Source organism: Microcebus murinus, chromosome 7 (genome assembly GCF_040939455.1).
Source record: "Microcebus murinus isolate Inina chromosome 7, M.murinus_Inina_mat1.0, whole genome shotgun sequence".
NCBI lineage: Eukaryota > Metazoa > Chordata > Mammalia > Primates > Cheirogaleidae > Microcebus > Microcebus murinus.
In genome coordinates this window covers 6,835,161-6,855,958 of record NC_134110.1, presented here as the reverse complement: position 1 = coordinate 6,855,958, position 20,798 = coordinate 6,835,161, and the positions used below count along the sequence as shown (strand labels likewise).

Here is a 20,798-nt window from a genome sequence, read left to right as displayed (position 1 = left end):
CCTTTCTTTGACCACAGTGGTCCCACTGCCCTTAAGGAAGAAAGGGCTAATGCAATGTGGTATCCCAGAGTGAATCCTGGGACAAAGACAGGATCCTGAGACAAAAAAAAGGACTTTAGTAGAAAAATTGGTCAAATCCAAGCAAAGTCTGTAGTTTAATTATTTGTGCCTCTGTTGATTTGATTTTTTGACAATTGTACCATGGTTACATATGATGTCAACGGTAGGGAAAAGTGGGTGAAGGGTGTATGGGAACTTTCTATACTAACTTTGCAACTTTTCTGAAAATCTAAAATTACTCCAAAATAAAAATTTATTTTAAAAAATATTGGGAAAATCACGTTCCTCAGGAATGGAATACAAACCTCCTCCACTGTGCTCCTTTATATGGAGGACAAGAAATGATTAAGATATTTCCAAAATAGCAAAGGAATAATCAAGCCCAGTACCTGAGGTCTGGCCGCTGGACAGCTGGCATGAGACGTCGTCTTTTGACGATCAGCATCACTTTCCCTTCTCTGGTGCCTGGGTCTACTTAGGAGAAGCTAATGGCTAAAACCACGGGGTCAAATCCGGCTAAACCCTCTCCAAATGTTAGCATCCCTCAAAGACCAGCAAGCCTGGCTGCTGCTCCTGTCCCAGCCAGTTTAGCTGGGGTCCGGTCTCCCTCCTCCTGGCCTTGGAGGCAGGAACTAAGATTCTGAGAGTGGTTGGCAGCCACTTGCCCATGCAGAGATGAATACAGTTGTAGGGGACCCCTCCCCCACTTGTGCTGTTTCAGGTTTCCAGCTAGAGGGACACCTGTTGGAGTAACAGCCCAATCCAGGCAGCTCTCCAGCCTTACTCCCGCCCCTTGGGAGGAACAGCTTGTTCCATTGGTGGAGGCCAGCTGTGGGGCCACAGCCCCTCCCTCCTTTTGGTGAGAATCTGCTCCCTATGGACAGCAGAAATGAACAGCAAAACTTCTGCAGGGCAAAGTCTGCGATATTCCCAGGCTGCCCTGACTGGGCTGGATGCCTAATCCGGGGATTCAGTGTGAGGAAGCACATTGCTGCTACACACGGAAGCCACCAGCAGCAACTGCTGTCATTATTCAAGTGCACATTATGATTTTCATTGGTCTGGCTTCTCTGTCTCAGTGGACTCAGAACTCCTTGTCTGGGCAGGGAAGAGGGGTGCCAGTTGCTGGGTGGGTCTCCCCAAACCCCAAACAAAAAGCACGGAGCATAGTGGTACTCTATAATCCTGAAAGTCAGTTGGTTTAAATTACCATTGTTAGCTTTTCAAGGTAAAAGCGAATTACAAGTAATTTCATAGACCACGGGCTCTCCTCGATGCACTGCCAGTCACCTGGCTTCCATCTAAGGGCCTCTCCCCACTGGAGGCCAAGGACTAGCTGGCCAACAAGAATTGGGGGACCTCACGTTCCCAGCTCGGGTGACTCGGTAATCAGCCAGTGTTCTTCTTGGTCATAAAACTGGAAGGCACCTTAGAGACCATCTGATCAAGCCCGGGCTCTACTCTAACCCCAGATTCTGATTAATTAATGAGGGGACTTCCCTCCCCAGCCCTCGCATTGGTATAGTCCCTGGATCTTGTCTTGTTCTTTCAGGACGGACATTCTGGGAAACTCATTTCCACTAAGTCAGTGGACCATAAATGTCTTTGGAATTCTCATGAAAGCCCTGAGCCTTCAAAAAAAACAAAGATGAAATACAACACCCCACCCAGCATTGCTCACATAATTTCAGGAAGTCTTAGAGTTTCTGGAGCCCATTCCACCCTCCGCTGGTGGAGGACCCAGGCCTTTTGTCAAGGACCTTACCCTGCTCTAGACAGTATCAGGCAGCTTCAGTTAGAATTTGGCATGTCTTCTAGTTTCCCCATTAACTACCATGGATTTGGGACAGAAGTTACTTCAGTTTGTATTTCTTCCTGGTTTTTCTCCCAGGAGTGTTTTCTTATCTATTAACTTAGACTCCCTTTGATTTAGAACATTGTTCCTTTCCCCACCTCGTCCATAGGCTGTGTTTTCTTGTGGTTGTGCCACTTCTACTGTCCAGGGGGATGAACCAAAGCACCAAAATGGCAGGTGGAGCCAAGCTCCTCCATGGCTTATGAATGAACATCATGTGGCACCAAGAGTTCACAAGCAGAAGAGAAACAGGGGCCTTGCAGGGTAGCCCTGTCCACATTCAGGATGAAAGCAGCAGTGGAAAGAAAATAAGGGTTGGTTGTCCTACCTTTCCTGATAAATCATCAGACATGGAATGACATACTGTTAAGATGAAATGTTGTTGGAGGAGAAAGTAGTTTGTCTTTACCCTTCCTGTGGCAGAGATGGCCAGCTGCTCAAACCATGCTCCCTTCTCTCCTATGTGGGACACAGTCAGGTTGCATTTCTCAGCCTTCCTTTTAAATAGCGAGGCCATATAACTGAGTTCTTGCCATCAGAAGAAGTGATAGGTCCCACTTGCAGGCCAGACCCATTAACAGCATCCCACATACATTCCTTCATGCCAGTTTCTCCTTCCAGCTGGCTGGAATGGGGATAAACATCTGCTGTGACCAAGGACACGGCACAAGGAAGAGGGTGGGGCTCTAGTAGCCTGCATGACCATGAGAAGGTGGGCTCTTCCTCCATTGAGTTCACCTCCTCATACTGCTCTGTGACCTAGAAAAGACCTTCTATTTGTGTTAGAACCATTATTTATTTTTGTATCTATTCGATGCACAGTTAGCCTACCTTAACTAATACGCTTAGGTAGGCCTTGTTCAGAGTGCCCATTTGGAATTGGGGAAGGCATTCATATTTCAGCTTCAGTAACAGTAACAGCAATTGCTATGATTTGAATGCGTGGACCCAAGAGCCCGCAATTTTCATCACTGCAATGCGGCACCATGACATCCACAAGGTCAAATATTCTCCCATCCAGATTAACTGGTCCTAAATTATTGCCACATCTTAAGGACTACTGTTATCATCTTTCCAAGAGTTTCCAGGAACCAGCATCTCTAGCTCAGACCACAACACCTTGCTCCCAGCTGCCGGACCTGCCACAGGGCCCCCACCTGTGTGTCTGTCTGGATTTTGGCATACTTCCCTCCTCATCTTCTAGACACTTGGCTCTGCCCCTTACCAGACCCCTACTTTTGACCACAAATGGGTCATCCCTGACTCCAACCACTACTCACATGCCTCCTCTGAACATTCCGAATATTCTCCCCAGATATTATTACACATCTGTGTCTTTTGATGAGACCTGTCCCTGCCACCTGCGTCCGGATTCACCCAGTCATCTCCACGGGCTCACCTCACCTGCGTGGGGATCTGATCCCCTGTCTAGGTTTCTCTTGAAATGGCCTGACCCACTTCCTGCCTAACTGCAGATTCCCTCTCTGACTTCATTCATTCATATTGTTATTGGTTATCTACAAAATGCCAGGCCCTGTGCTAGGCACACAAGATAGCAGGGCGAAGAGAAAGTCACACCCTTGGCCCTCTGGATCAGCAGGATCAAAGCACCCATCCCCTCCCATCACACTCCTCCTTGATCTCAGGACACTGTTGCCCCCTCACCCAAATCAAAACATCTGAAATGAAACATCTGTGTCTGGAATCCCAACCTCCTCCCCTTCAAGATGTTTGAAACTTCAATTCTAGATGTGACCTCCAACCTCTTAGTATCCTCTGATGTTCTGAGAAACGTATAACCGTATCAAAAACCCACCCTTGTCAAAGCCAGTTTAAAAGTAATGTTGGAAGCACTGAGTCAGAGATCCACAGGGGGGAAAGGTGTCTGTCTTTGTGACCATCTGAAGAAGAGAGAACAAATCACTCCGCTGCTCTGTTGCAGGCATGTTTGTTTTCCCTCTCTAAATGTGTAACAGGAAATTAGGCAGTTCACCTTTGCAAGTCGTTTGCATACCACTTATGCATGAGCCAGATGGTGCCTCTTTGTTTTAAGAAATTAAAAATGAAAAAGAAAGAATGTAAGAAGTTTATCTCCACGTCTCCCTCTGCCCTCGTGTGCACACGCTGGAATTTGCACTGGGCAGGCAAACACACACACACACACATTACACACCTGGATTATCTGCATTTAGCATGTGAATCCAGCAAACTCTTAGACTCTACTGATTTGCGTAATCAGTGGTAGCAGACAGGCGCAAACCTGTCCCCGGGTGTCAGCTCATAGAGCAAATCCTTCATAGTGTTCTCACTCTCTGATAAATCACAGCATTCCCCCAAGGCCTCAGCCAGTGTATATTGAACAAAAAAGTCTCATATAAATCACCCGAATGTGAACTTAGCTGTAAGATTCACGATCAGGACCATATAAACTCTTACCAGAAGAAGAGGCAAGTACTAATGACATAGTATTTCTATAGAAGTTGAAACCTTAAGAAAGACATTTTCTCGGTATGATCAACTCAAAGATCCTACTCCTTTGAGGTAGCTCCATGATCTAGTTTATTTTCCAGTGGTCAGAGAATCCCTCTCTCTGCCCCAGGAATTGCATATAGAAATAAGATTATCCCTGGGGTTTTCTTGCTTTGAGTGTGAGGGAGACTAGTAAGATACTATAAATAAAAGTGTATCCAGTAAATATTTATTACAGGCTCTTTTCACAAATTAACTTGCTTAACATCAACATAACTCTATTGGGTGAATATTTATGTCCTTGTTTTAAAAATAGGAAAATTAAACAAAGGTCAGAAAAAAAAAATGCATTGAGGTCACATGATTGCTAATGGTGTTCACACATTAGGATGTGAACACAGGTATGATTGGGCCCAAATCCAAGAATTCCCATGTCACCCCAATGTCTTCCAATATAGATAATAAGACTTTGGGTTTCATTTTGATGTGACATCAGGCAAATCTACTTCAGCCTTTCATTTTACAGAAAAGTAGGGAAGGAGGAGGTAAGGACTAATATACATTAGGACATTATGAGTTAGTGAACATGAAGTTAATGCTACAAGCTGGTCTCTGAATATGAGAGTATAATATCTACCCACCATTGGTGGAGTACACAGTTTTCCAGTGGTGTGCTGAGCTTTTTCTGTAATAGCTATGCTTTCTTATTCACACTTCTTTGGGACCACAGAGGCACATTTCAGGCCAGCTGGCCTCAGCTAACACCTGGCTTAGAAGCCATGAAGAAGAAATCGAGGATACCTGGAGTGTGCATATTTTCCCATCTCAGTCTCCCTTCCTTAACTTCTAATCTGCCCTGGCACCTACAGAAATGAGGTAGATTTATTCCTTGTAATTCTTCCAGGCATAAAGAGCAACAGCTCACAACTATCAAAGCAAGGGCAAAGAAGTATCATTTAGAGGTGTGATCTTTTTATTGTTTGTTTTCTCTCTTTTAAACCAGAATCAAGAAATACTAAGTGCACACCTAGAAGCAAGTTTGAAGGCCCAGTTTGCACATTCTGGTCAGACATCGTTTCCCAAGACCCTGGGGAAGCCAGTAAGTAGATATCAGCTTGGCCTAATCAAACATTTGCCTTGCACAGGAAAAAAAAAAGCCCACAAAAAACAATAAGCCATCTCTTGCTTTCACAACATAAATCTGAGTTCAGTTAGATAGGCCAGCAAACCCCATTACACAGAGTACAAAGGCAATTACACAAGGCCAGCTCCAGCTAGACTCTAAGAAATCTATGACCCATGAGCTTCTTAGTAACCACACCAATGCCTTACTTGGAAATGACTGGAAAGTATGGTCTAGACAATAAAGACTCCACTTTGACACTTCCAGGCATGTCTGTCCTGGCCATCAGTCTGAGGCTACTGCCAAATCATGCCCCCTTTTCCACACCTGAGGATGATGGACAAGGCAAGTGGCTAGAGAACCTGCCCTGTTTGCTGTGGACAATCTACTTTCCCCATCTTTGGTCTGCTTTACCTCATGTTCTCTTGTGATGGTATGTATCTGCCATCCTTTGGTTGTACCATGAATAAGTCACTTTCTAACCACAAAGATCATTTCTCAAACATTCCATTTTTTGTCTGAGACTTTGCTAAAATGAAGTGTCTTGAGTGGTCAGTTCTAATGTCTGGGTGATCTCATTTTAGGCAAAGCCATCAGGAGCACCCAAATAGAACTCAGCAGCAAACACTAACCTCAATTTCCCAGCTTTCTGGTCCACTATGCTCAGGACACTGCTATATGGGCTTTTTGACTCACAATATAATCATTCGTTTCTACAGAGAAGATGAGACAAATGGCTGCCATGCCCCTGGCTATACACTGAATGTTTGTGTCCCTCCAAAATTCATATGCAGAAACTTAAGCCCCAAGGTGACAGTATTAGGAAAGGGAGGCTTTTAGGGGTGATTAGGTTATGAGGATGAGGTCCTCATGAACAGGATAAGTTTTCTTATAAAAAAAGACCCCAGAAAGATCTTTTGCCCCTTCTGCCATGTGAGGAGACAGCAAGAAGCTGGCCATCTATGAACCAGGAAGTGGACCCTCACCAGACACTGAATCTGTCGGTGCCTTGATCTTGAACTTCCCAGCCCCCAGAGCCATGGTAAATAAATTTCTACTGTTTGCAACCCACCCCATTTATTGTGTCATGTTATAGCAGGCCAGATGGACTAAGACACACCTTGCCCTCCAAAACATTCTCACCCTCTCCTTATACCACCTATCCAAACTCCTCCCCCATTCATCTGATGCCCCAGAAATAAATCTTCCATATTTTCAAGGCATCTGCCTCCCAATCAGGTTGCAGAAGTTATCCCATCTCTGTGTCTCAGGTTGCACCCACATTTCCCCTTTCTGGGATGAGCAATACTTATAACCACTCATACTTTCCCTAGAAATAGTAACATTTTCAGAACCACTCAGTGATCCACGGAAAGGAGATTCCCAAACACTCAGGGGGAAAAATTGAATCTGGGAGGAAAGTATGACACCTGTGAATGTAAAGTGGACAGCTGTATGGACGTGAAACTGAGCAGGATGACTCCCTGCAACGTCAGAAAGCTCTTGCTAAGGCCTAACCTGTCCTCTCTCCAAAGCTGGAAACAGAAAACATGCTTATTCATCTTTCCTAAGCCATTGGGATTACTCAGCAATATGTTGACCAGTTTTTCTATTTTACTTTGAGTTCCTCTTCTCATCAAGATCTACCTTTGTAGACAAGATGATCCTTACATGGTCACAAGATAATTTCAGAGACTAAAATGTGTCATGGGTGAGGCTAAATCAGGGACTGGGTTAGGAAATGTCAAAATGTAGCAGCAAGTTGGGCTTATCTGGGTGTGTGTTTGGTCATACATGTATATATGTATGAGTATGTTTACATGAAGCATGAATATTGATGCAAATAAGAACACAATGCATACGTTATTGCAGTGTACAGATACAGTCCAGCTCGATGTTCGGGAGGAAATAGGGGTGGGCTATTGAGAAAATAACAAACAGGTATGTCAAGATCCAGAAGTTGCCACAAGGTAACTATTGAGTGCATGTCTGGCATAGGTGTGTATATGTGCATACCAAAGTGACAGGGTTAATGGACAATGACAAAGACATGTAAGCAAGGCGTTAGCTCTGCCACTGAGTCCTACAGCTGGGAAAGTCACCTTACCCTGTAGTAATCAGTGCTGTAGACATCTCTAGACATGCCGAAGTCTCCAATCTTCACCAGCAGGTTAGCTCCAACCAGGCAGTTCCTGGTGGCCAGGTCCCGATGCACAAAGTGCTGGGAGGCCAGGTACACCATGCCCGAGGCGATCTGACTGGCGATATGGAGCATTTGGGAGAGCCCTAGCTCGCCCTTGGCCTGGCGTGGCTGCCCATCCACAAGGATCATTGCATCTGGCCCATGGGCCCTGTGAGGAGGTGGAGAGAAGAGAAGCAGAGAGAAATCAGGAGATCAAGGGGAAAGCCCTTCCTGGTCCCCAGTCCTCTGGAATGCCCCACAGAAATGAATGAAATGCCCCTTCCCAGTCTGCCTATGGCCTACTTCTGTCTACCAGAAATTATATTATCTAAGTGTGGGTATGAGTGAAACTTCACAATCTGATTCCCAACTAGATCACAGCAGACATACTCAAATGGAACAGGGAATAAACCTACTCTTTTTAATGTTTCACTGTTACCCAGGGGTTTCCCAGTTGCTAGATGTCTATTACAGAATAATTAATAAAACAACCACCACCAACTCTCACATAGCCCTTCCCGTTTACCAAGCTCTGCTCTGATTGTTTTAAATACAGCAATTCACTTAATCCTCCCATTGCAGTTTTGAAACAAAGATGAAACCACACATGTGGCTGTTAAACAAGAGCTTCCAAAAAGAACATCAGGAGTGTTTGTTACAGTATATTCCCAGGCCCCACCCCCTAGGATTCTGATTGGCTAGGCGAGCTCATTTATTTGCATTTCCCACATGCTCCCAGAGCTGATGCTACGGGCCAGTGGTCCAGCTCTGGGTGGCAGAAGGACACTGCTAGGTCCCCAATCCTAATGACTCCACCCCACTGCTCAGCACTGGGTAACTTCTTGTGGTAGCTGGACTGGACAGAGAGACCTTCTGACCCTGAAGCAGAGGTCTGAGGGCCCCAGCCCCCCCTCCATCCCAAATCAAGGCCCGTTTTGTTATCCTAACACCTCACCCTGTCTTATTGGTCACTTTTAGTGTTCATTTTTTTCTCCAGAAAGCCCAATGAGCCGTAACCACACGGGGACCCTTATTTATGCAGTTGTGGGCCAAGGAGCCCTGGTGCACAGCAAGGCCTCTGCCTGCTTTACCGCTTCTCCAATTGCCACTGAAAGGCACCATTAAATACGAACACATTCGTTTTACCATCTCCAGTGGGCTCCGCCTACCTCACTCGTCAGGACAGGTGCTACCTCGGCTCACAAGGAGGGGCCAGCAGGGGAGCTCTCACTTCGGTCTAGCAGGAGAGCACACTCCAGCCTGCCTCTGAGCACCACCAACTTGGAGATGCAAGAGTGAGCAGGACCAGTGTGGGGGTCCCAGAGGCTGTGTTTGTGAGAGCAGCCTGCAAGCCTCCTCTAGGGAAGGGTTCCTGGGCCCTGTTGCTACGAGCTCCCTGCCCCCGAGCATTCTGGAAAAGCTCGCCCCTGACTGAGAGCGCCCAGAGAGGCAGACGATGGCATCTACTGGGAATCTGGGTCTCAGTGCAGGCTAAAGCCCAGATTGCGTCTCGAAAAATTTCTGAGGAAGGCTGTTGGGTTTGGGTTTGGATCGACTGCCCCATGCTGTCTTTAGGAAGGGACCTCACAGAGAGACACACAGAGGTCTAGGAGTGTCAGCAAGTCCTGGTAGAAGTGTGCTCGCATGCACGACTTCCCTCTGCTGTCTGCCAGGGGGAAGGGGGGGTGTGTTATCCGGCACCTTCCTTTGTTTCTTTTGTGCTGATTTTTCTTCCTACTTTCGCTTCCCCCACCCCTTGCCTTTACTCTAGTCTCTCTTTATCTCCTTTCTACTCCCTTTTCCTTTCTTTTCCTTTTTAGCGTGTGTGACACTGGTACAGAGAGGCACCCGGGAGCTCTTTGTAGCCCTGCTGGCGGCACTTGGGGCCAAAGGCACTGCTGCATCTATGGAGAGGGTGTGATGGCCCTTGGACCCCAGGGGAACAAAAGCACAGGGGCAGGAAGGGCCGAGTACGGAGAAAGGGTGTCGCCTGGATTAGAGGCCACCGTGGCTCAGTTCTCATAAAATAATAATAGTAATACCTTTAAGAACAGCTACCACTGGCTGAACACTGAGCTACGTGCGAGACTTGTCTAGGCATTAGACATACATAGTCCCTTAATACTCACAGTTAACAACTCTGTGAAGCTGTTATTAATAGTCGTGTTTTCTGGGAGAGAAAATTAAGGCTTAATAACTTGCTCCAGTTATAACTAAGACATGACAAATCTGGGATGTGAACCAAGTCTGTTTTATGTTAAAGATGGAGTTCTCCAGGAAAAGAATCAATTTCATTGTGACTCCAGGTTTAGGAGGAGGCTTAGGACATCCTGCAGATACTCTGTACTCCTCCAGGGCCATTTTTCGGAAACCCAGCTCGTAAGCAGCGCTCCAGGGACCTCTCCAGCCTGTGACCTGGTACCACCTCTTTCCCTTACTCCCTCAAAACCACAAAACCCTATTGAATGTCCCACTTCAAGGGGATGCTTATCAGTTTTTGGTGAGTGGGCTAGGGCCTTCTGTAGCTTACATTTGAACTTTGGAAATCTCATTCTCAGCCATGGGCTTCAAATGGTGGCTGTGGCAGAGAGCACACCCCAAATGTTCAACCTGCTTCCTGAGACTCTGGGTTCCACAAACCTTCACAGGGCTGCTACTTCCACATCTGGGCACTATTCACAAGTGGCAGCTGTGGAAGGTAGAGAAGTCCTAACTCTGCACTAGTGAGAGATGCTGTCTTCTCTGGGGACATCCACACCTTGAAACTTCATCCAGAACTTCTGTCTGGGGTTCCAATCTCTTGCCAGTTTCATCAAGAGCCTCTCGAAGTCTAGATGATCTTGCTCCTGCCTTGGGGAATCCCTTCTTACAACAAGTCCATTCTTTCTAGAACAGTGCTATCCAGTAGAACTTTCTCTTGGTGGAAATGTTTATGGTGCACTGCCCAATATGGCAGAAACTATCCACATGTAGCTACTGAGTATTTGAAATGTGGCTAGTGCAGCCAAGGAACTGAATTTTTAAATTTTATTGAACTTTCATTAGTGTAACTCTAAATTAAAATGGCCATATGTGGCCATCATGCTAGATATTACAGTTCTAACATTTACCCAAAGAAAACCTGCCCCCTTTTTTCCAATCCTCTCTGTCTCCTGATGAGTTTATAACCTTGTACCTTCTTATTCATCATCAAAAAGTCTCTGGTAAGAAGGTCTCCAGGAGGAGTGTAAGGTACCAGCCTCACTTTGACGTGAGAAACTTAGGACGCCAAGGGGGAAAGCTATTTGTACCACTGGGGAAGGGTGGCCCTAGAACCCTAGCCACAGGCTGGCAGAGCCTCCTGGTCTCCCCTGGACCCATCTCAGACCCTGCCCTCCTCAGTGCATCCTGGAATCAGGACAAAGGGTACAGGCTACTTGTCACGGCATCCTCAACTTGTTTCCCCTGGAAATCAGGGACAAAGGCCTGCGTCCACCTGCTAAGGAGATGCATAAGAATGACAGCGAGCTTCTCACTCCTCTTCCTCACACTAAGTGTCCAGAGCGGGGGAGTGGTTTCTGGCTCCAGAGGAAACCCCAGGGGTTTTGTGGGCCGGGGGTCGGCAGTGAGGGGGACAGCAATCCGCACGTACCTGAGGAACTTGTTCAGGTCCCCGTGCTTCATGTACTCAAAGACCATGATGAGGGGGTCCCCATCGCCGCACACCCCGTAGAACTTGACGATGTGCTCGTGCTGCAGGTTGGTGAGCAGCTCGGCCTCCCTCTGGAAATCCTTCCGGGCAGCCAGGGTGGGGTCCTTCAGGGCCTGGGGACAAGGCAGGACACCAGCTTTGAGCAACCACAGGCCAGCAGGCTGTCTTTTCTCCCGGGAAGCAACCTGGCGCCACACACCTCTGAGTTCCCAGTAAATATGACTTTAAGTGGGGCTTAAAGACAATGGAGCTCAAGCAGCGCAGCAAGGCCTGACCCCTTCCTCCCCCAGCACTTCGATCCCTGTAGAAATAGCAGCCCGCTTCCTGACGCCCACACCCACATCCCTGGCGCTCGCCGGCGATTTGAGACGTGCGCGTCTCAGACGGACTTCCTCAGCTGAGTGTGGACGGCGGCAAGGGCTGGGAGGTCGAAGGCCCGGCCAGAGCGCCTGCTCCTTGGCTCCTCTGAAGAAAGGGTCCCACAGCTAAAATAAACAGTGCGAAAGCCACTCGCCTCGGCTTTGTGAATTAGCACATGCCCATAGCCTACTGGAAACCGGGCAGACAACCAAAGTCATAAAGTCTCCTTGTTCTTTCCAGGCTTTGTTGTCAGACTGTGACGGAGTCTGTCTCTGCGGAGGAGAGCGAGCACCGTGGCTTCTGGAAGGCGCTTGTGTTCTCCTAGCGGGGGTTGGAGGAAGCCTTGGCGGGGGCAGCTATGGGAATGGCAGTTCACGGACAGGAGCCTCAGACACGCCAGCACCAGGCAGAGCGCCACGGAGCCCCGTGCGGGGCGGGAAGGTCAGCACCTGGAGGCCACCACAGTGCCAGAGTCCGCCTTTGCAGGGGTGGGAGACCCAGGCGTGAGGGCGACTGCAGACCACGCCCCTTCCTGTAGGGCCCGGGAAGATGGACACCCCCAGGAAGACCTTAAGTAGCAAATGTGGATTTCCTGGCACCAGAGGCGGGACCACGAGACCAGCCCTGAAGCCCTAGGGAACATCTGGGGACCTGGCATAGGGCGCTGCTGTGGGGACACTGTGACACTGGCCAGGATAGATGACAGTCTGTGAAGGGGTGAGGCCCTGCTGCTGGGGGAGCAGCCAGTGCAGGTAGCCCCCACATTTCTCCAGCCTCTGCACCCTCCCCACGAGGTCAGAAGGCAAATAAAGCCAAACATCCGCTCGCCTCCATGGACACAACACGAGGCAAATTTGCACTACCCGTTCTCAGGTCAATGAAAATCTAGACAGACTGGAGATCTGTTTGCATTCTCTCTGCTGGGCCTCTGGCCTTTGCTAGCTATTCAGGCAGGCGGACCCCTCCTGTAGATCATGAAGCACTGCCTCCCTAGCCAGCGCCTTGTCTCCTGCGACCACAGCCCCATTAGCTGGTATCTACAGGGCTGCCTTGGTTCCAGCACTGCCATAGGGTGAATCTGCAGAAGGAAGTGCATCTAGGGGCCCATCAAACTTCTCAGTCGACAGCACGCATCAGAGATGATGGACCCCCAGCCTGAAAAGGACCTTAGGTACATTCTGTTCCCACCTGCTTATTTCTGGAGTTGGAGAAACTGAGGCACAGCCTGTCTAAGAATCAGCCTGCATTCACGCATCTTGCATGATAGAAATCTGGAGTTGGAGTGGACCTCAGTGATCTCCTGGTGGGCGTCACAGTGCTCCAAAGTTCAGGAGCAATGCCTCTAGGGCCATCAAGGGGTGTGTAGTTTCTCAGCCAGAGATCAACCCCCACTCCAACTTCAACAAGCATCACCTTCCATTCTTTTTTAAAATTTTGAGGTTTCACAAATAAGTGCTATATTAGATGATCCTACTGCCGACAAAAATGTTGAAAGTTATCTAGTGTATCTTTCCCATCTTACGGATGAGAAAAGTGATGTTCAGAACGGTACAGTGGCTTGCTCAAGATCATGCAACAAGCAATAGCTTGGGTCTGCAGCCCGGGATACTTTCCTGCCCTGCAAGCCTGCCTGAGTTAATGTATCAGATGCATTAGTCACTAGGCCGGTCCCCAAGGGCATGGCGGGCAAAGGAATGAAAAGACGTGGGAGTGCAGAGGAGAGGGTCAGGAGAGGCAAGGGCCATGGGCTGCCGGCAGAGTGGCCGGTCCCAGCCAGGGCTCCAGGCTTGCAGGGTAGGCCAAGGACAGAAGTGAGAGGTCCATTCTCTCAGCCCATCGCTGGTTTGTCCCAGACCTGACTCTATGTGCTCTCACCTTCAGCTGCAGCTGCTCGCTCTGGGACGCTACCTAACAACACAGGGACAGGCTGTGGTGTCCACCCACAGACAGAGCGGAGACATTTCCGAAGTCAGAGCGCCGTGGTGGGAGAGAGCCTCTCCCGGTGACCCAGCTCATGGCAGCGGCCCTGAGCCGCACGGGCTGGGGTGTGGGTATAGGGTGACTGAGAGTGATTTATTTATTTTCAGGAAGAAAAAGAAGGAGGGCAAAAAGGAGCCCAGCATGGGTGGGATTGGAGAATATAAAGATTTATGTGAACTCTGGATTTATGGGAGGGAGAAGTAGATCAAACTTGGGGCCAGCCAAATGGCCTCTCTCCATCTCTTTAAATCATCCTCTCCCACAGTCTGGGCGTCGGTGACATCCACGGGATGTTTCCGTTCTCAGCTCCCGAGCGGTGCCCGCCAGCGTCCCCCAGGCCGGCACCCTGCACTGCCAGGCAGATGTGAGTTCCCCGTGTGGGAGGCGGGGTGCGATTCTCATCTTCCACACCCTCCCCCCGCCTCCCCAGTGGGGTTCCCAGCCCTGCCAATATCCACAGGGCAGAGAGAGCTGGGATCGGCCCTCCTTCTCTCCCCCTGCTTCTTCCAAAGTGTGGGGACGTTTTCCTTCCTGTCTTTCCCTCTGCGTGCACCCGAGCTCAGGTCCACCTCCCGCCCTGCGAGAAGGGTTTCGGGGAGGCTGTTTGGCTGGGTGCGAGGGGAGCAGGCTGGACAGCAAGAACACACTTCTCAACAGCTCCCAACTCCTTCAGAGTCATCTCACATCTTCATCTCGTCCAACCTAAGGGTTCTGCCGCCTTTCTGTTCTTCTGTCGAGGGGATGTATTTCAAAAGATGCTCAGTTTCAGATTTCATTAATGTCCTGAAACCCATTTTATTATACACACAGGGATATTCACATTCCTACATGTTCAAAGTCCTAAACGGGTAAATGTACACACATAGACAATCAACCCCCTTTAATTATGAAAATCACCTTTCTTTTAGTCCCTCAAAATCCATTGTCACTTCCCCTTGGTGAGATTCCTAAACAACTTTACCAGGGAGGAGGATGGGCAGTTATCACATATATGGGTGCTCCTCTCTCACCTGTCTTCCTGACATTGGCGTCCCACTGTTTTTAGGATAAAATTCAAACTCCTTAACTCAGCCTTGGCCTTTTCCCAAAGGTCTGGTCTCCCCATCTCTCTCTGCCTCCTTGCTTCTCCCACACTCTTTCCCCCTCATTCATTTTGCTTCAGACTCACTGGATTTTCTGTCCCTTGTACCCTCTAAGCTTTTACGTACCTTTGGGCCATTGCTGTCCCTTTGGTCAGAAAAACTCTGCCCTGAGCTGTATCTACCTGACCTGCCAGATTGGCTGGCACTGCCCATAACCTCTGCAGAGCATGAGACCCTAAGCTCTCCCTGCTAGGTGGACATCCAGAGACAGACTTCTGTCCCAGAAAGGGGCTTACCAAGAGTCAGCTGTGATGGTTCCCAAATTCATTCACAACAGTTAAACCTGTTAATGTAATTACTTAACGTAACGAAACGTTCTAGAAACCAGTGAAATATGAGTACAGGTTGGGGAGTTTTTATGGAACCTAGGATGAATGCTTTTGAAAGACCTGATGAAGGTCAGTGGTTAAAAATACTGTTAAGAGTGGAAAGAGAAACTATTTAAAAAATGGGAAAATAGTTAAACTCCGAGATTCTGCATGCAGATTGTTTCACAAATGTTTTAAGCTCATGCTCCAATTTAAAGCAACTGAAACTGAAAACCAGGAACATACAAAACAAAAACCAAAAAAAAAAAAAAAAATCCCCTCTAAACCAAAGGGAACTCCAAAGCTGAAGTTCAGACATATTGCAAGAAATATAATGCTAAACCCAAATGACTAAAATCACCAACAACCAGAATGTGAATTTCCTACAGATGCATAAATTTTATATACAGACTCATAAAATTTTTAAAATAAGTAAATGTTCTAAGAGAGTGAAGAAATAATAATTAAGAAAAAAAAAAAAAAACCAAGAAGGTATACAGCAAGATCAGGGAGAAATAAAATCAAGATAACTGCAAAATTAAAAAAACAATTAGAAATGTTGGAAATAAAAAATATATGGTCATTGAAGTTAGCAAACCTCCATAGACAGGAAAAACTCGACCAGATTGAAGCACAAGAAGAATTCATGAATGGAAAGACCACGGAGGTTCCACTGGGACAGAGCATAAAATGACAGAAGGGAAAACAGGAAGAGGGGAGCGGAGGGCTCCGTTCCCTCCTCTGGAAGGAAGGGGGTCGCTGGGGTTTGAATGTCACATAGGTGTTCTGTTTGTCAAGTGACTAGCTAAAAGTCACACTACCTATGCAAAACTCGAGTGTATTGCTTTATTTTAATGCCACATTTACACTACACAGATACACAGATGATGCTATGTCCTGCCCTGCCCCCCTTTTCTCTCAGGAGTATCCCCCCTGTCCCCACCCAGCAGGCTGCAGCACCTACAAATCAGGCTGCAATTTCTGCTCCCGAGCTTGCACCATAGCAACAACTGCCGGGCAAAACGTTCTTGCCAACTGATTTAAAACCACGATTTCAAGGAAACACAATCATGGGGTATACTTGTAGGTGTTGTCTGGAAGTACAAAATCAACCTGCATCAACAGAGAACCCACTCGAGAGGGAGGAGCCTGCAAAAGTTGTGAGCTCTGAGGAGGCAGCAGCAAGTGCCGCTTCTAGAGTGTTCTCAGGAGGAGATGGGCTTCTCCGGGCTGATAGGATCGCTAGGCGGATCCGTGGACTTGCAAATCATGTCAAATCCCAGAGGGCTCATTTCCTCAAGGTTCCCAGACCCGAGGAGAGAAAAAAACACCCTTTTAAAGGGATGAAAACAGAAACACATTTTTTGCATTACCCAGTCTGGGTACTGCCCCTTCATGCCAGACCACTCAGGGGAGGCATTTCCCAGGGTTTTCGGCCATCATTTCATTTCCTGCTCAAAGTGCAAAAGTGTTCAGCTCGTTCCCCAGTCCCCAGACAGATGTTTGACCACCCAGTAGATTAGTGTCTTTCTGTACATTAAAAGTGCTGGGGCAGTGCAGATTCTCAGTGTAGGGACAAAATTAGAAACCTTTCCACATCCCTGGTTCAAGCTGTTTAAAGACACCCTTGTTCATCTGACCATCCCAGATCTATGGAGACACATTGAGCACGTTTATTTGCAGAATGTCCAGCAAAAATCATCTCTAGCCTTTTAAGGTGCAATACTCTAGTTTCTTATTTATTTTCTAGAGCAGAGGTTGGCAAACCATATGTATTTTTGTAAAAAAATAATATATTGGAAAACAGCCACCCTCATTCGTTAATGTATTATTTATGTTGCTTTCCAACAACATGGGCAGAGTTGAGTAGGGCCCTCAAAGCCTAAAATGCTTACTATCTGGCCCTTAGACAAAACGAGGGGTGACCTCCGTTCTAGATAATCAATTCAAGCTTGGCAGGTCATATGTCATGCATCTAAGCACATTCAATAATATCAACATCAATAATGATGATGACAAAAAGAAATAACAGCTACTTATGACTGACCGCTTACTAAGTCCCAAGCAGTGTGTTAAGGATTTTATACACAGCGTGTAATTTAATCACCATCATTCTAATGAGGAGCTATTATAATTCCCACTATACAGATAAAGAAATTGAGGCCCAAAGAGGTTAATTGTCTTATGCAAGGTCACAGAGCTAATCGGTGGGAGAGCTGGGATTTGCACCTAGGCTCTCTGATGCCCATGCTATGCCGGGCCCCTGCACTGCACCGCCTGCTTCCACGGAGGTAGTTTGCTCTCTGTGGACTGAAACGAACTGCAGATGCCCAACACTATGAATACAGAGACCCGAAAGTCTCGGAAAGAAGAAACTGCCTTCCTGAGAAAGTTTTGGCCAGACCTCTCAGTGCTAAGGACGGGACACTCTTGAGATCTGGGTGAATGCACATCTCTTGCTCCCAGCCCACTTGTCAGCCCACGTCTCAGGACATCCTGCAGACCCCACGCTGGCCTCAGGAACCTACTCACTACACCTGAGGAAGCCACTTCATGCCCCAGACTCCAGAGCAGGGCTCCAGAGACCTGCGGGTGTCTACGTGAATCTTTTTTGTGTCAACCATGTTCAAACATTTGCCCAACATTGGTTTACAAAGAGAAGTTATTCACTACTAGAGAAAAGGTCAGGGAGGGCAACTGGTAACAGTAGCAAAGTCCCCTAGCTACTGTCCCAAGCAGTTCAGCAGCTGCTACAAATCTACTGTGGCCGAGAAACACAAAAGCCCCATGCTTAAGGGACCCACCAGCAGCTGCCAGGGGGAGGTTACCCCCAGGCATGCGGCCCCTTGGGGTCTGAACCTGGGTCCCCCACAGGAAGCATCTAAGAATTTCCGCAGCTTCACACGCTCTTCTCCCAGTGCCAACACCTGCCTGTCCCGCCCCCGCCCCCGTCCTGTCTCTCTTTATTCCCCATGATGTCTATGCCATGAGCAGGGGCTCCCCAGGCCTCCCTGAACAGCCCCCCTGCATCAGCTCTTCCCCTCAGGGGAGGTCGAGTGACTGTCCAGCATAGACAACACATCCTGCAGAGCCACTAGGAAGGCTAGAGGGCCAGCCCTGTGGCAGGAGTGAGCCCAGGGCCACCAGAACAAAACCAGGTCTGTTCACAGGCATAACTTGTTCCCCAGGCACAGCCCCCTCAAGTGCCGCAGCTCTTGACCTCTGAAGCCACCACAAGTCACAAGTCGGTCTGGGTCCAGAGGAAGCGTCACTGACCTTGGAGCAAGGTCCCCTGATTGCATCTGAGAAAGCCGACTTAAGCACCATCTTCTCAAACGAAGTGGGCCTCTCCCTCCCCCTGCCCTCCCAGAGCACTCAGCCAGCCCTCCTCCTGCTGCCGGCATGCCCCCGGGGTTTACCTTCACAGCCACCAGCATCTTGTCCTTGGTTGGGCTGAGGTTGTAGCACTCGGCCAGGAAGACCTTTCCAAAGGCTCCCTCGCCCAGTTCTCGCTTCAGCACGATGTCTCTCCTCTTAATGTGCTGCACATCTGTAGGAGGGGACAGACAGGAGGGCAGCAACGTCAGTCCTTGGAGCTTGTCGCCATTTGGTGGCCCAGGGAGACAAGAGAGTGCAGGGGTCTAGGTGGAGAAACGGCTGCTGAGTGCATGGCAGGGACAGGCAAACTCTAGCACCCCAACTTTGGCATGAAAACTGCCATCGCTTGGTGGTTTGAGAGCCTGACCCAGAATCGAATCTCAGCACTTCCCCTGCCTAGCTCTACCCTCCTACGCCATAGTGTCCTCTGCTAGAAAACAGAGTCAATAGTAAAGCCTCAGAATTCTGGGAGTAATCACCTGTAGTTCTTGGAGATAGTATAAAGCAGCCGCCATGGTTACTGTGCACACGAATCCCCTGGGGATCTTGTTAAAATGCAGATTCTGATTCAGTGGACCTGAGAATCCACATTTCTAACAAACTCCCAGGTGATATTCATGTGTTTCTGGTCGCACTCTGAATTGTAAGGTTTCCAGGGTACGGCTGAGAATAGGGTTTGAATCCTGGCTCTATCTCCTTACTAGTTTTTTGAGCTTGGGAAAGTTATTTGACCCCAGAGCCTGGATTTCCTCATCTGTAAAATGGGATTAACAAGAACACTTACCTCGCTGAATTCTTGTGAGGATTAAATGAGATAATCCATATAAAGAGCTTGGCCCAGAGCTGGCGACAAACTAAAGACACACAGGCCTGCACACACACGCTGTGCGCACAGAAGCCACACACATACCCCGTGCACACACACCACACACATACACTGTGCACACATACCCCATGCATACACACATTGTGCACACACACACACCGGGCACACACACACCACACACATAGACCATGCACACATACCGCGTGCACGCACACACACCGTGCACACACACACACACCATGCACACATACTCCATGCACACGCACACCACACACATAGACCATGCACACATACCCCGTGCACACACACACCCCGTGCACACACACACCGTGCACACACACACACACACACCATGCACACACACACTGTGCACACGCACACCACACACATAGACCACGCACACACATGCTCTTGTGGTAACCTATGGCTGTAATGACCCTGGCGCTGTAGCTGGTTTGTGACAGAGACTGCTAAGCAGCAGCTAAAGCTATCTGGCAGGGACCTCTACTTTGTGTCTGTGAGAGAGAAAGACCAACGAGAGCAGGAAAGGCAGGGACCGCCCCAGAAGAGGGTCTGTGCAGAGAAGGGCTGCCACCGCCTCTGCTAATTTAGCAACCTAATTAAAGTCTGCCTGCCAGGAGAAAGCAGAGCCGTGACCTCAGCCCTCCCACCTATTTGGAAAGAATGCTCTGAAGGAGCTGTACAGCGGCGGGCTGGCGACGAGGGTTGAGCGGGAGATTACTCACTGACCTTCATGAATTGTTCAACAGGCACAAGCCCACTGAACTCCTGCACGAACATTGTGCAGAGCGTCGCACAGCCAGGAAAGAGGACTGTTCCAAACGACTCTGTCAAGAAATGACAGCTGAAGATCCAGGACCACGACAGACTGTCCCCGTGGAGGAGACGTGACAGGAGCAGAGGGGCATGGCGGGAAGGCTTAGGTTCGTGTTGTGGTTGGTTTGGGGATTCCTTTTGGCACAGATGTCACAAATCTTTTTTGTTTTTCCCCATCAGAGTTCTTGGTATCCTCGTGGTATCGCAGAGGATCTACCCAGCGAGGGTGCGTGGGAGGAAGCATTTGCAAACTGTTACCTCCCCCTCCCCCAAGACCCACAGGCTCACACTGCTGGTGGGTGGTGCTCACGGGCCACAGGGCTGCAACGTCCCAGTCTTTGCAGCAAGGGGATTACAAGGGGTTCCCTTCTCTACACCCTCTGTCTCTGCTTCCCAGCCTCCAAGGAATGGTATTAATATTTGCTGGCGACGAGAAGGCTAAAGAGTCTCCCACAGAGAGAAAATGGGAGGTCGGGACCTCTCTCTCGGGAGGCCACCGGCACATGCCGCCTAATCACTCCCAGGTGACAAGTGGTGGCGCCTGCGGGCCTGCGAGCGGAGTGTCCTGGCACGGCCTGGGACCTGAG

General features: G+C 48.7%; 1 protein-coding gene across 3 annotated transcripts in view; it reads right to left on the bottom strand.

The window, feature by feature from the left end:
- NTRK3 (neurotrophic receptor tyrosine kinase 3) overlaps positions 1-20,798 on the bottom strand; it is a 347,621-nt gene that overhangs the window by 43,757 nt on the left and 283,066 nt on the right. For all 3 annotated transcript variants that reach the window (XM_076004767.1, XM_020289075.2, XM_076004765.1), the window contains exons 13-15: positions 18,590-18,720; positions 11,321-11,493; positions 7,615-7,858 (exon numbers count right to left, since the gene is read on the bottom strand). In XM_076004767.1, the coding sequence (XP_075860882.1) occupies positions 7,615-7,858; positions 11,321-11,493; positions 18,590-18,720 (548 nt within the window). The remainder of the gene's footprint in view (positions 1-7,614; positions 7,859-11,320; positions 11,494-18,589; positions 18,721-20,798) is intronic.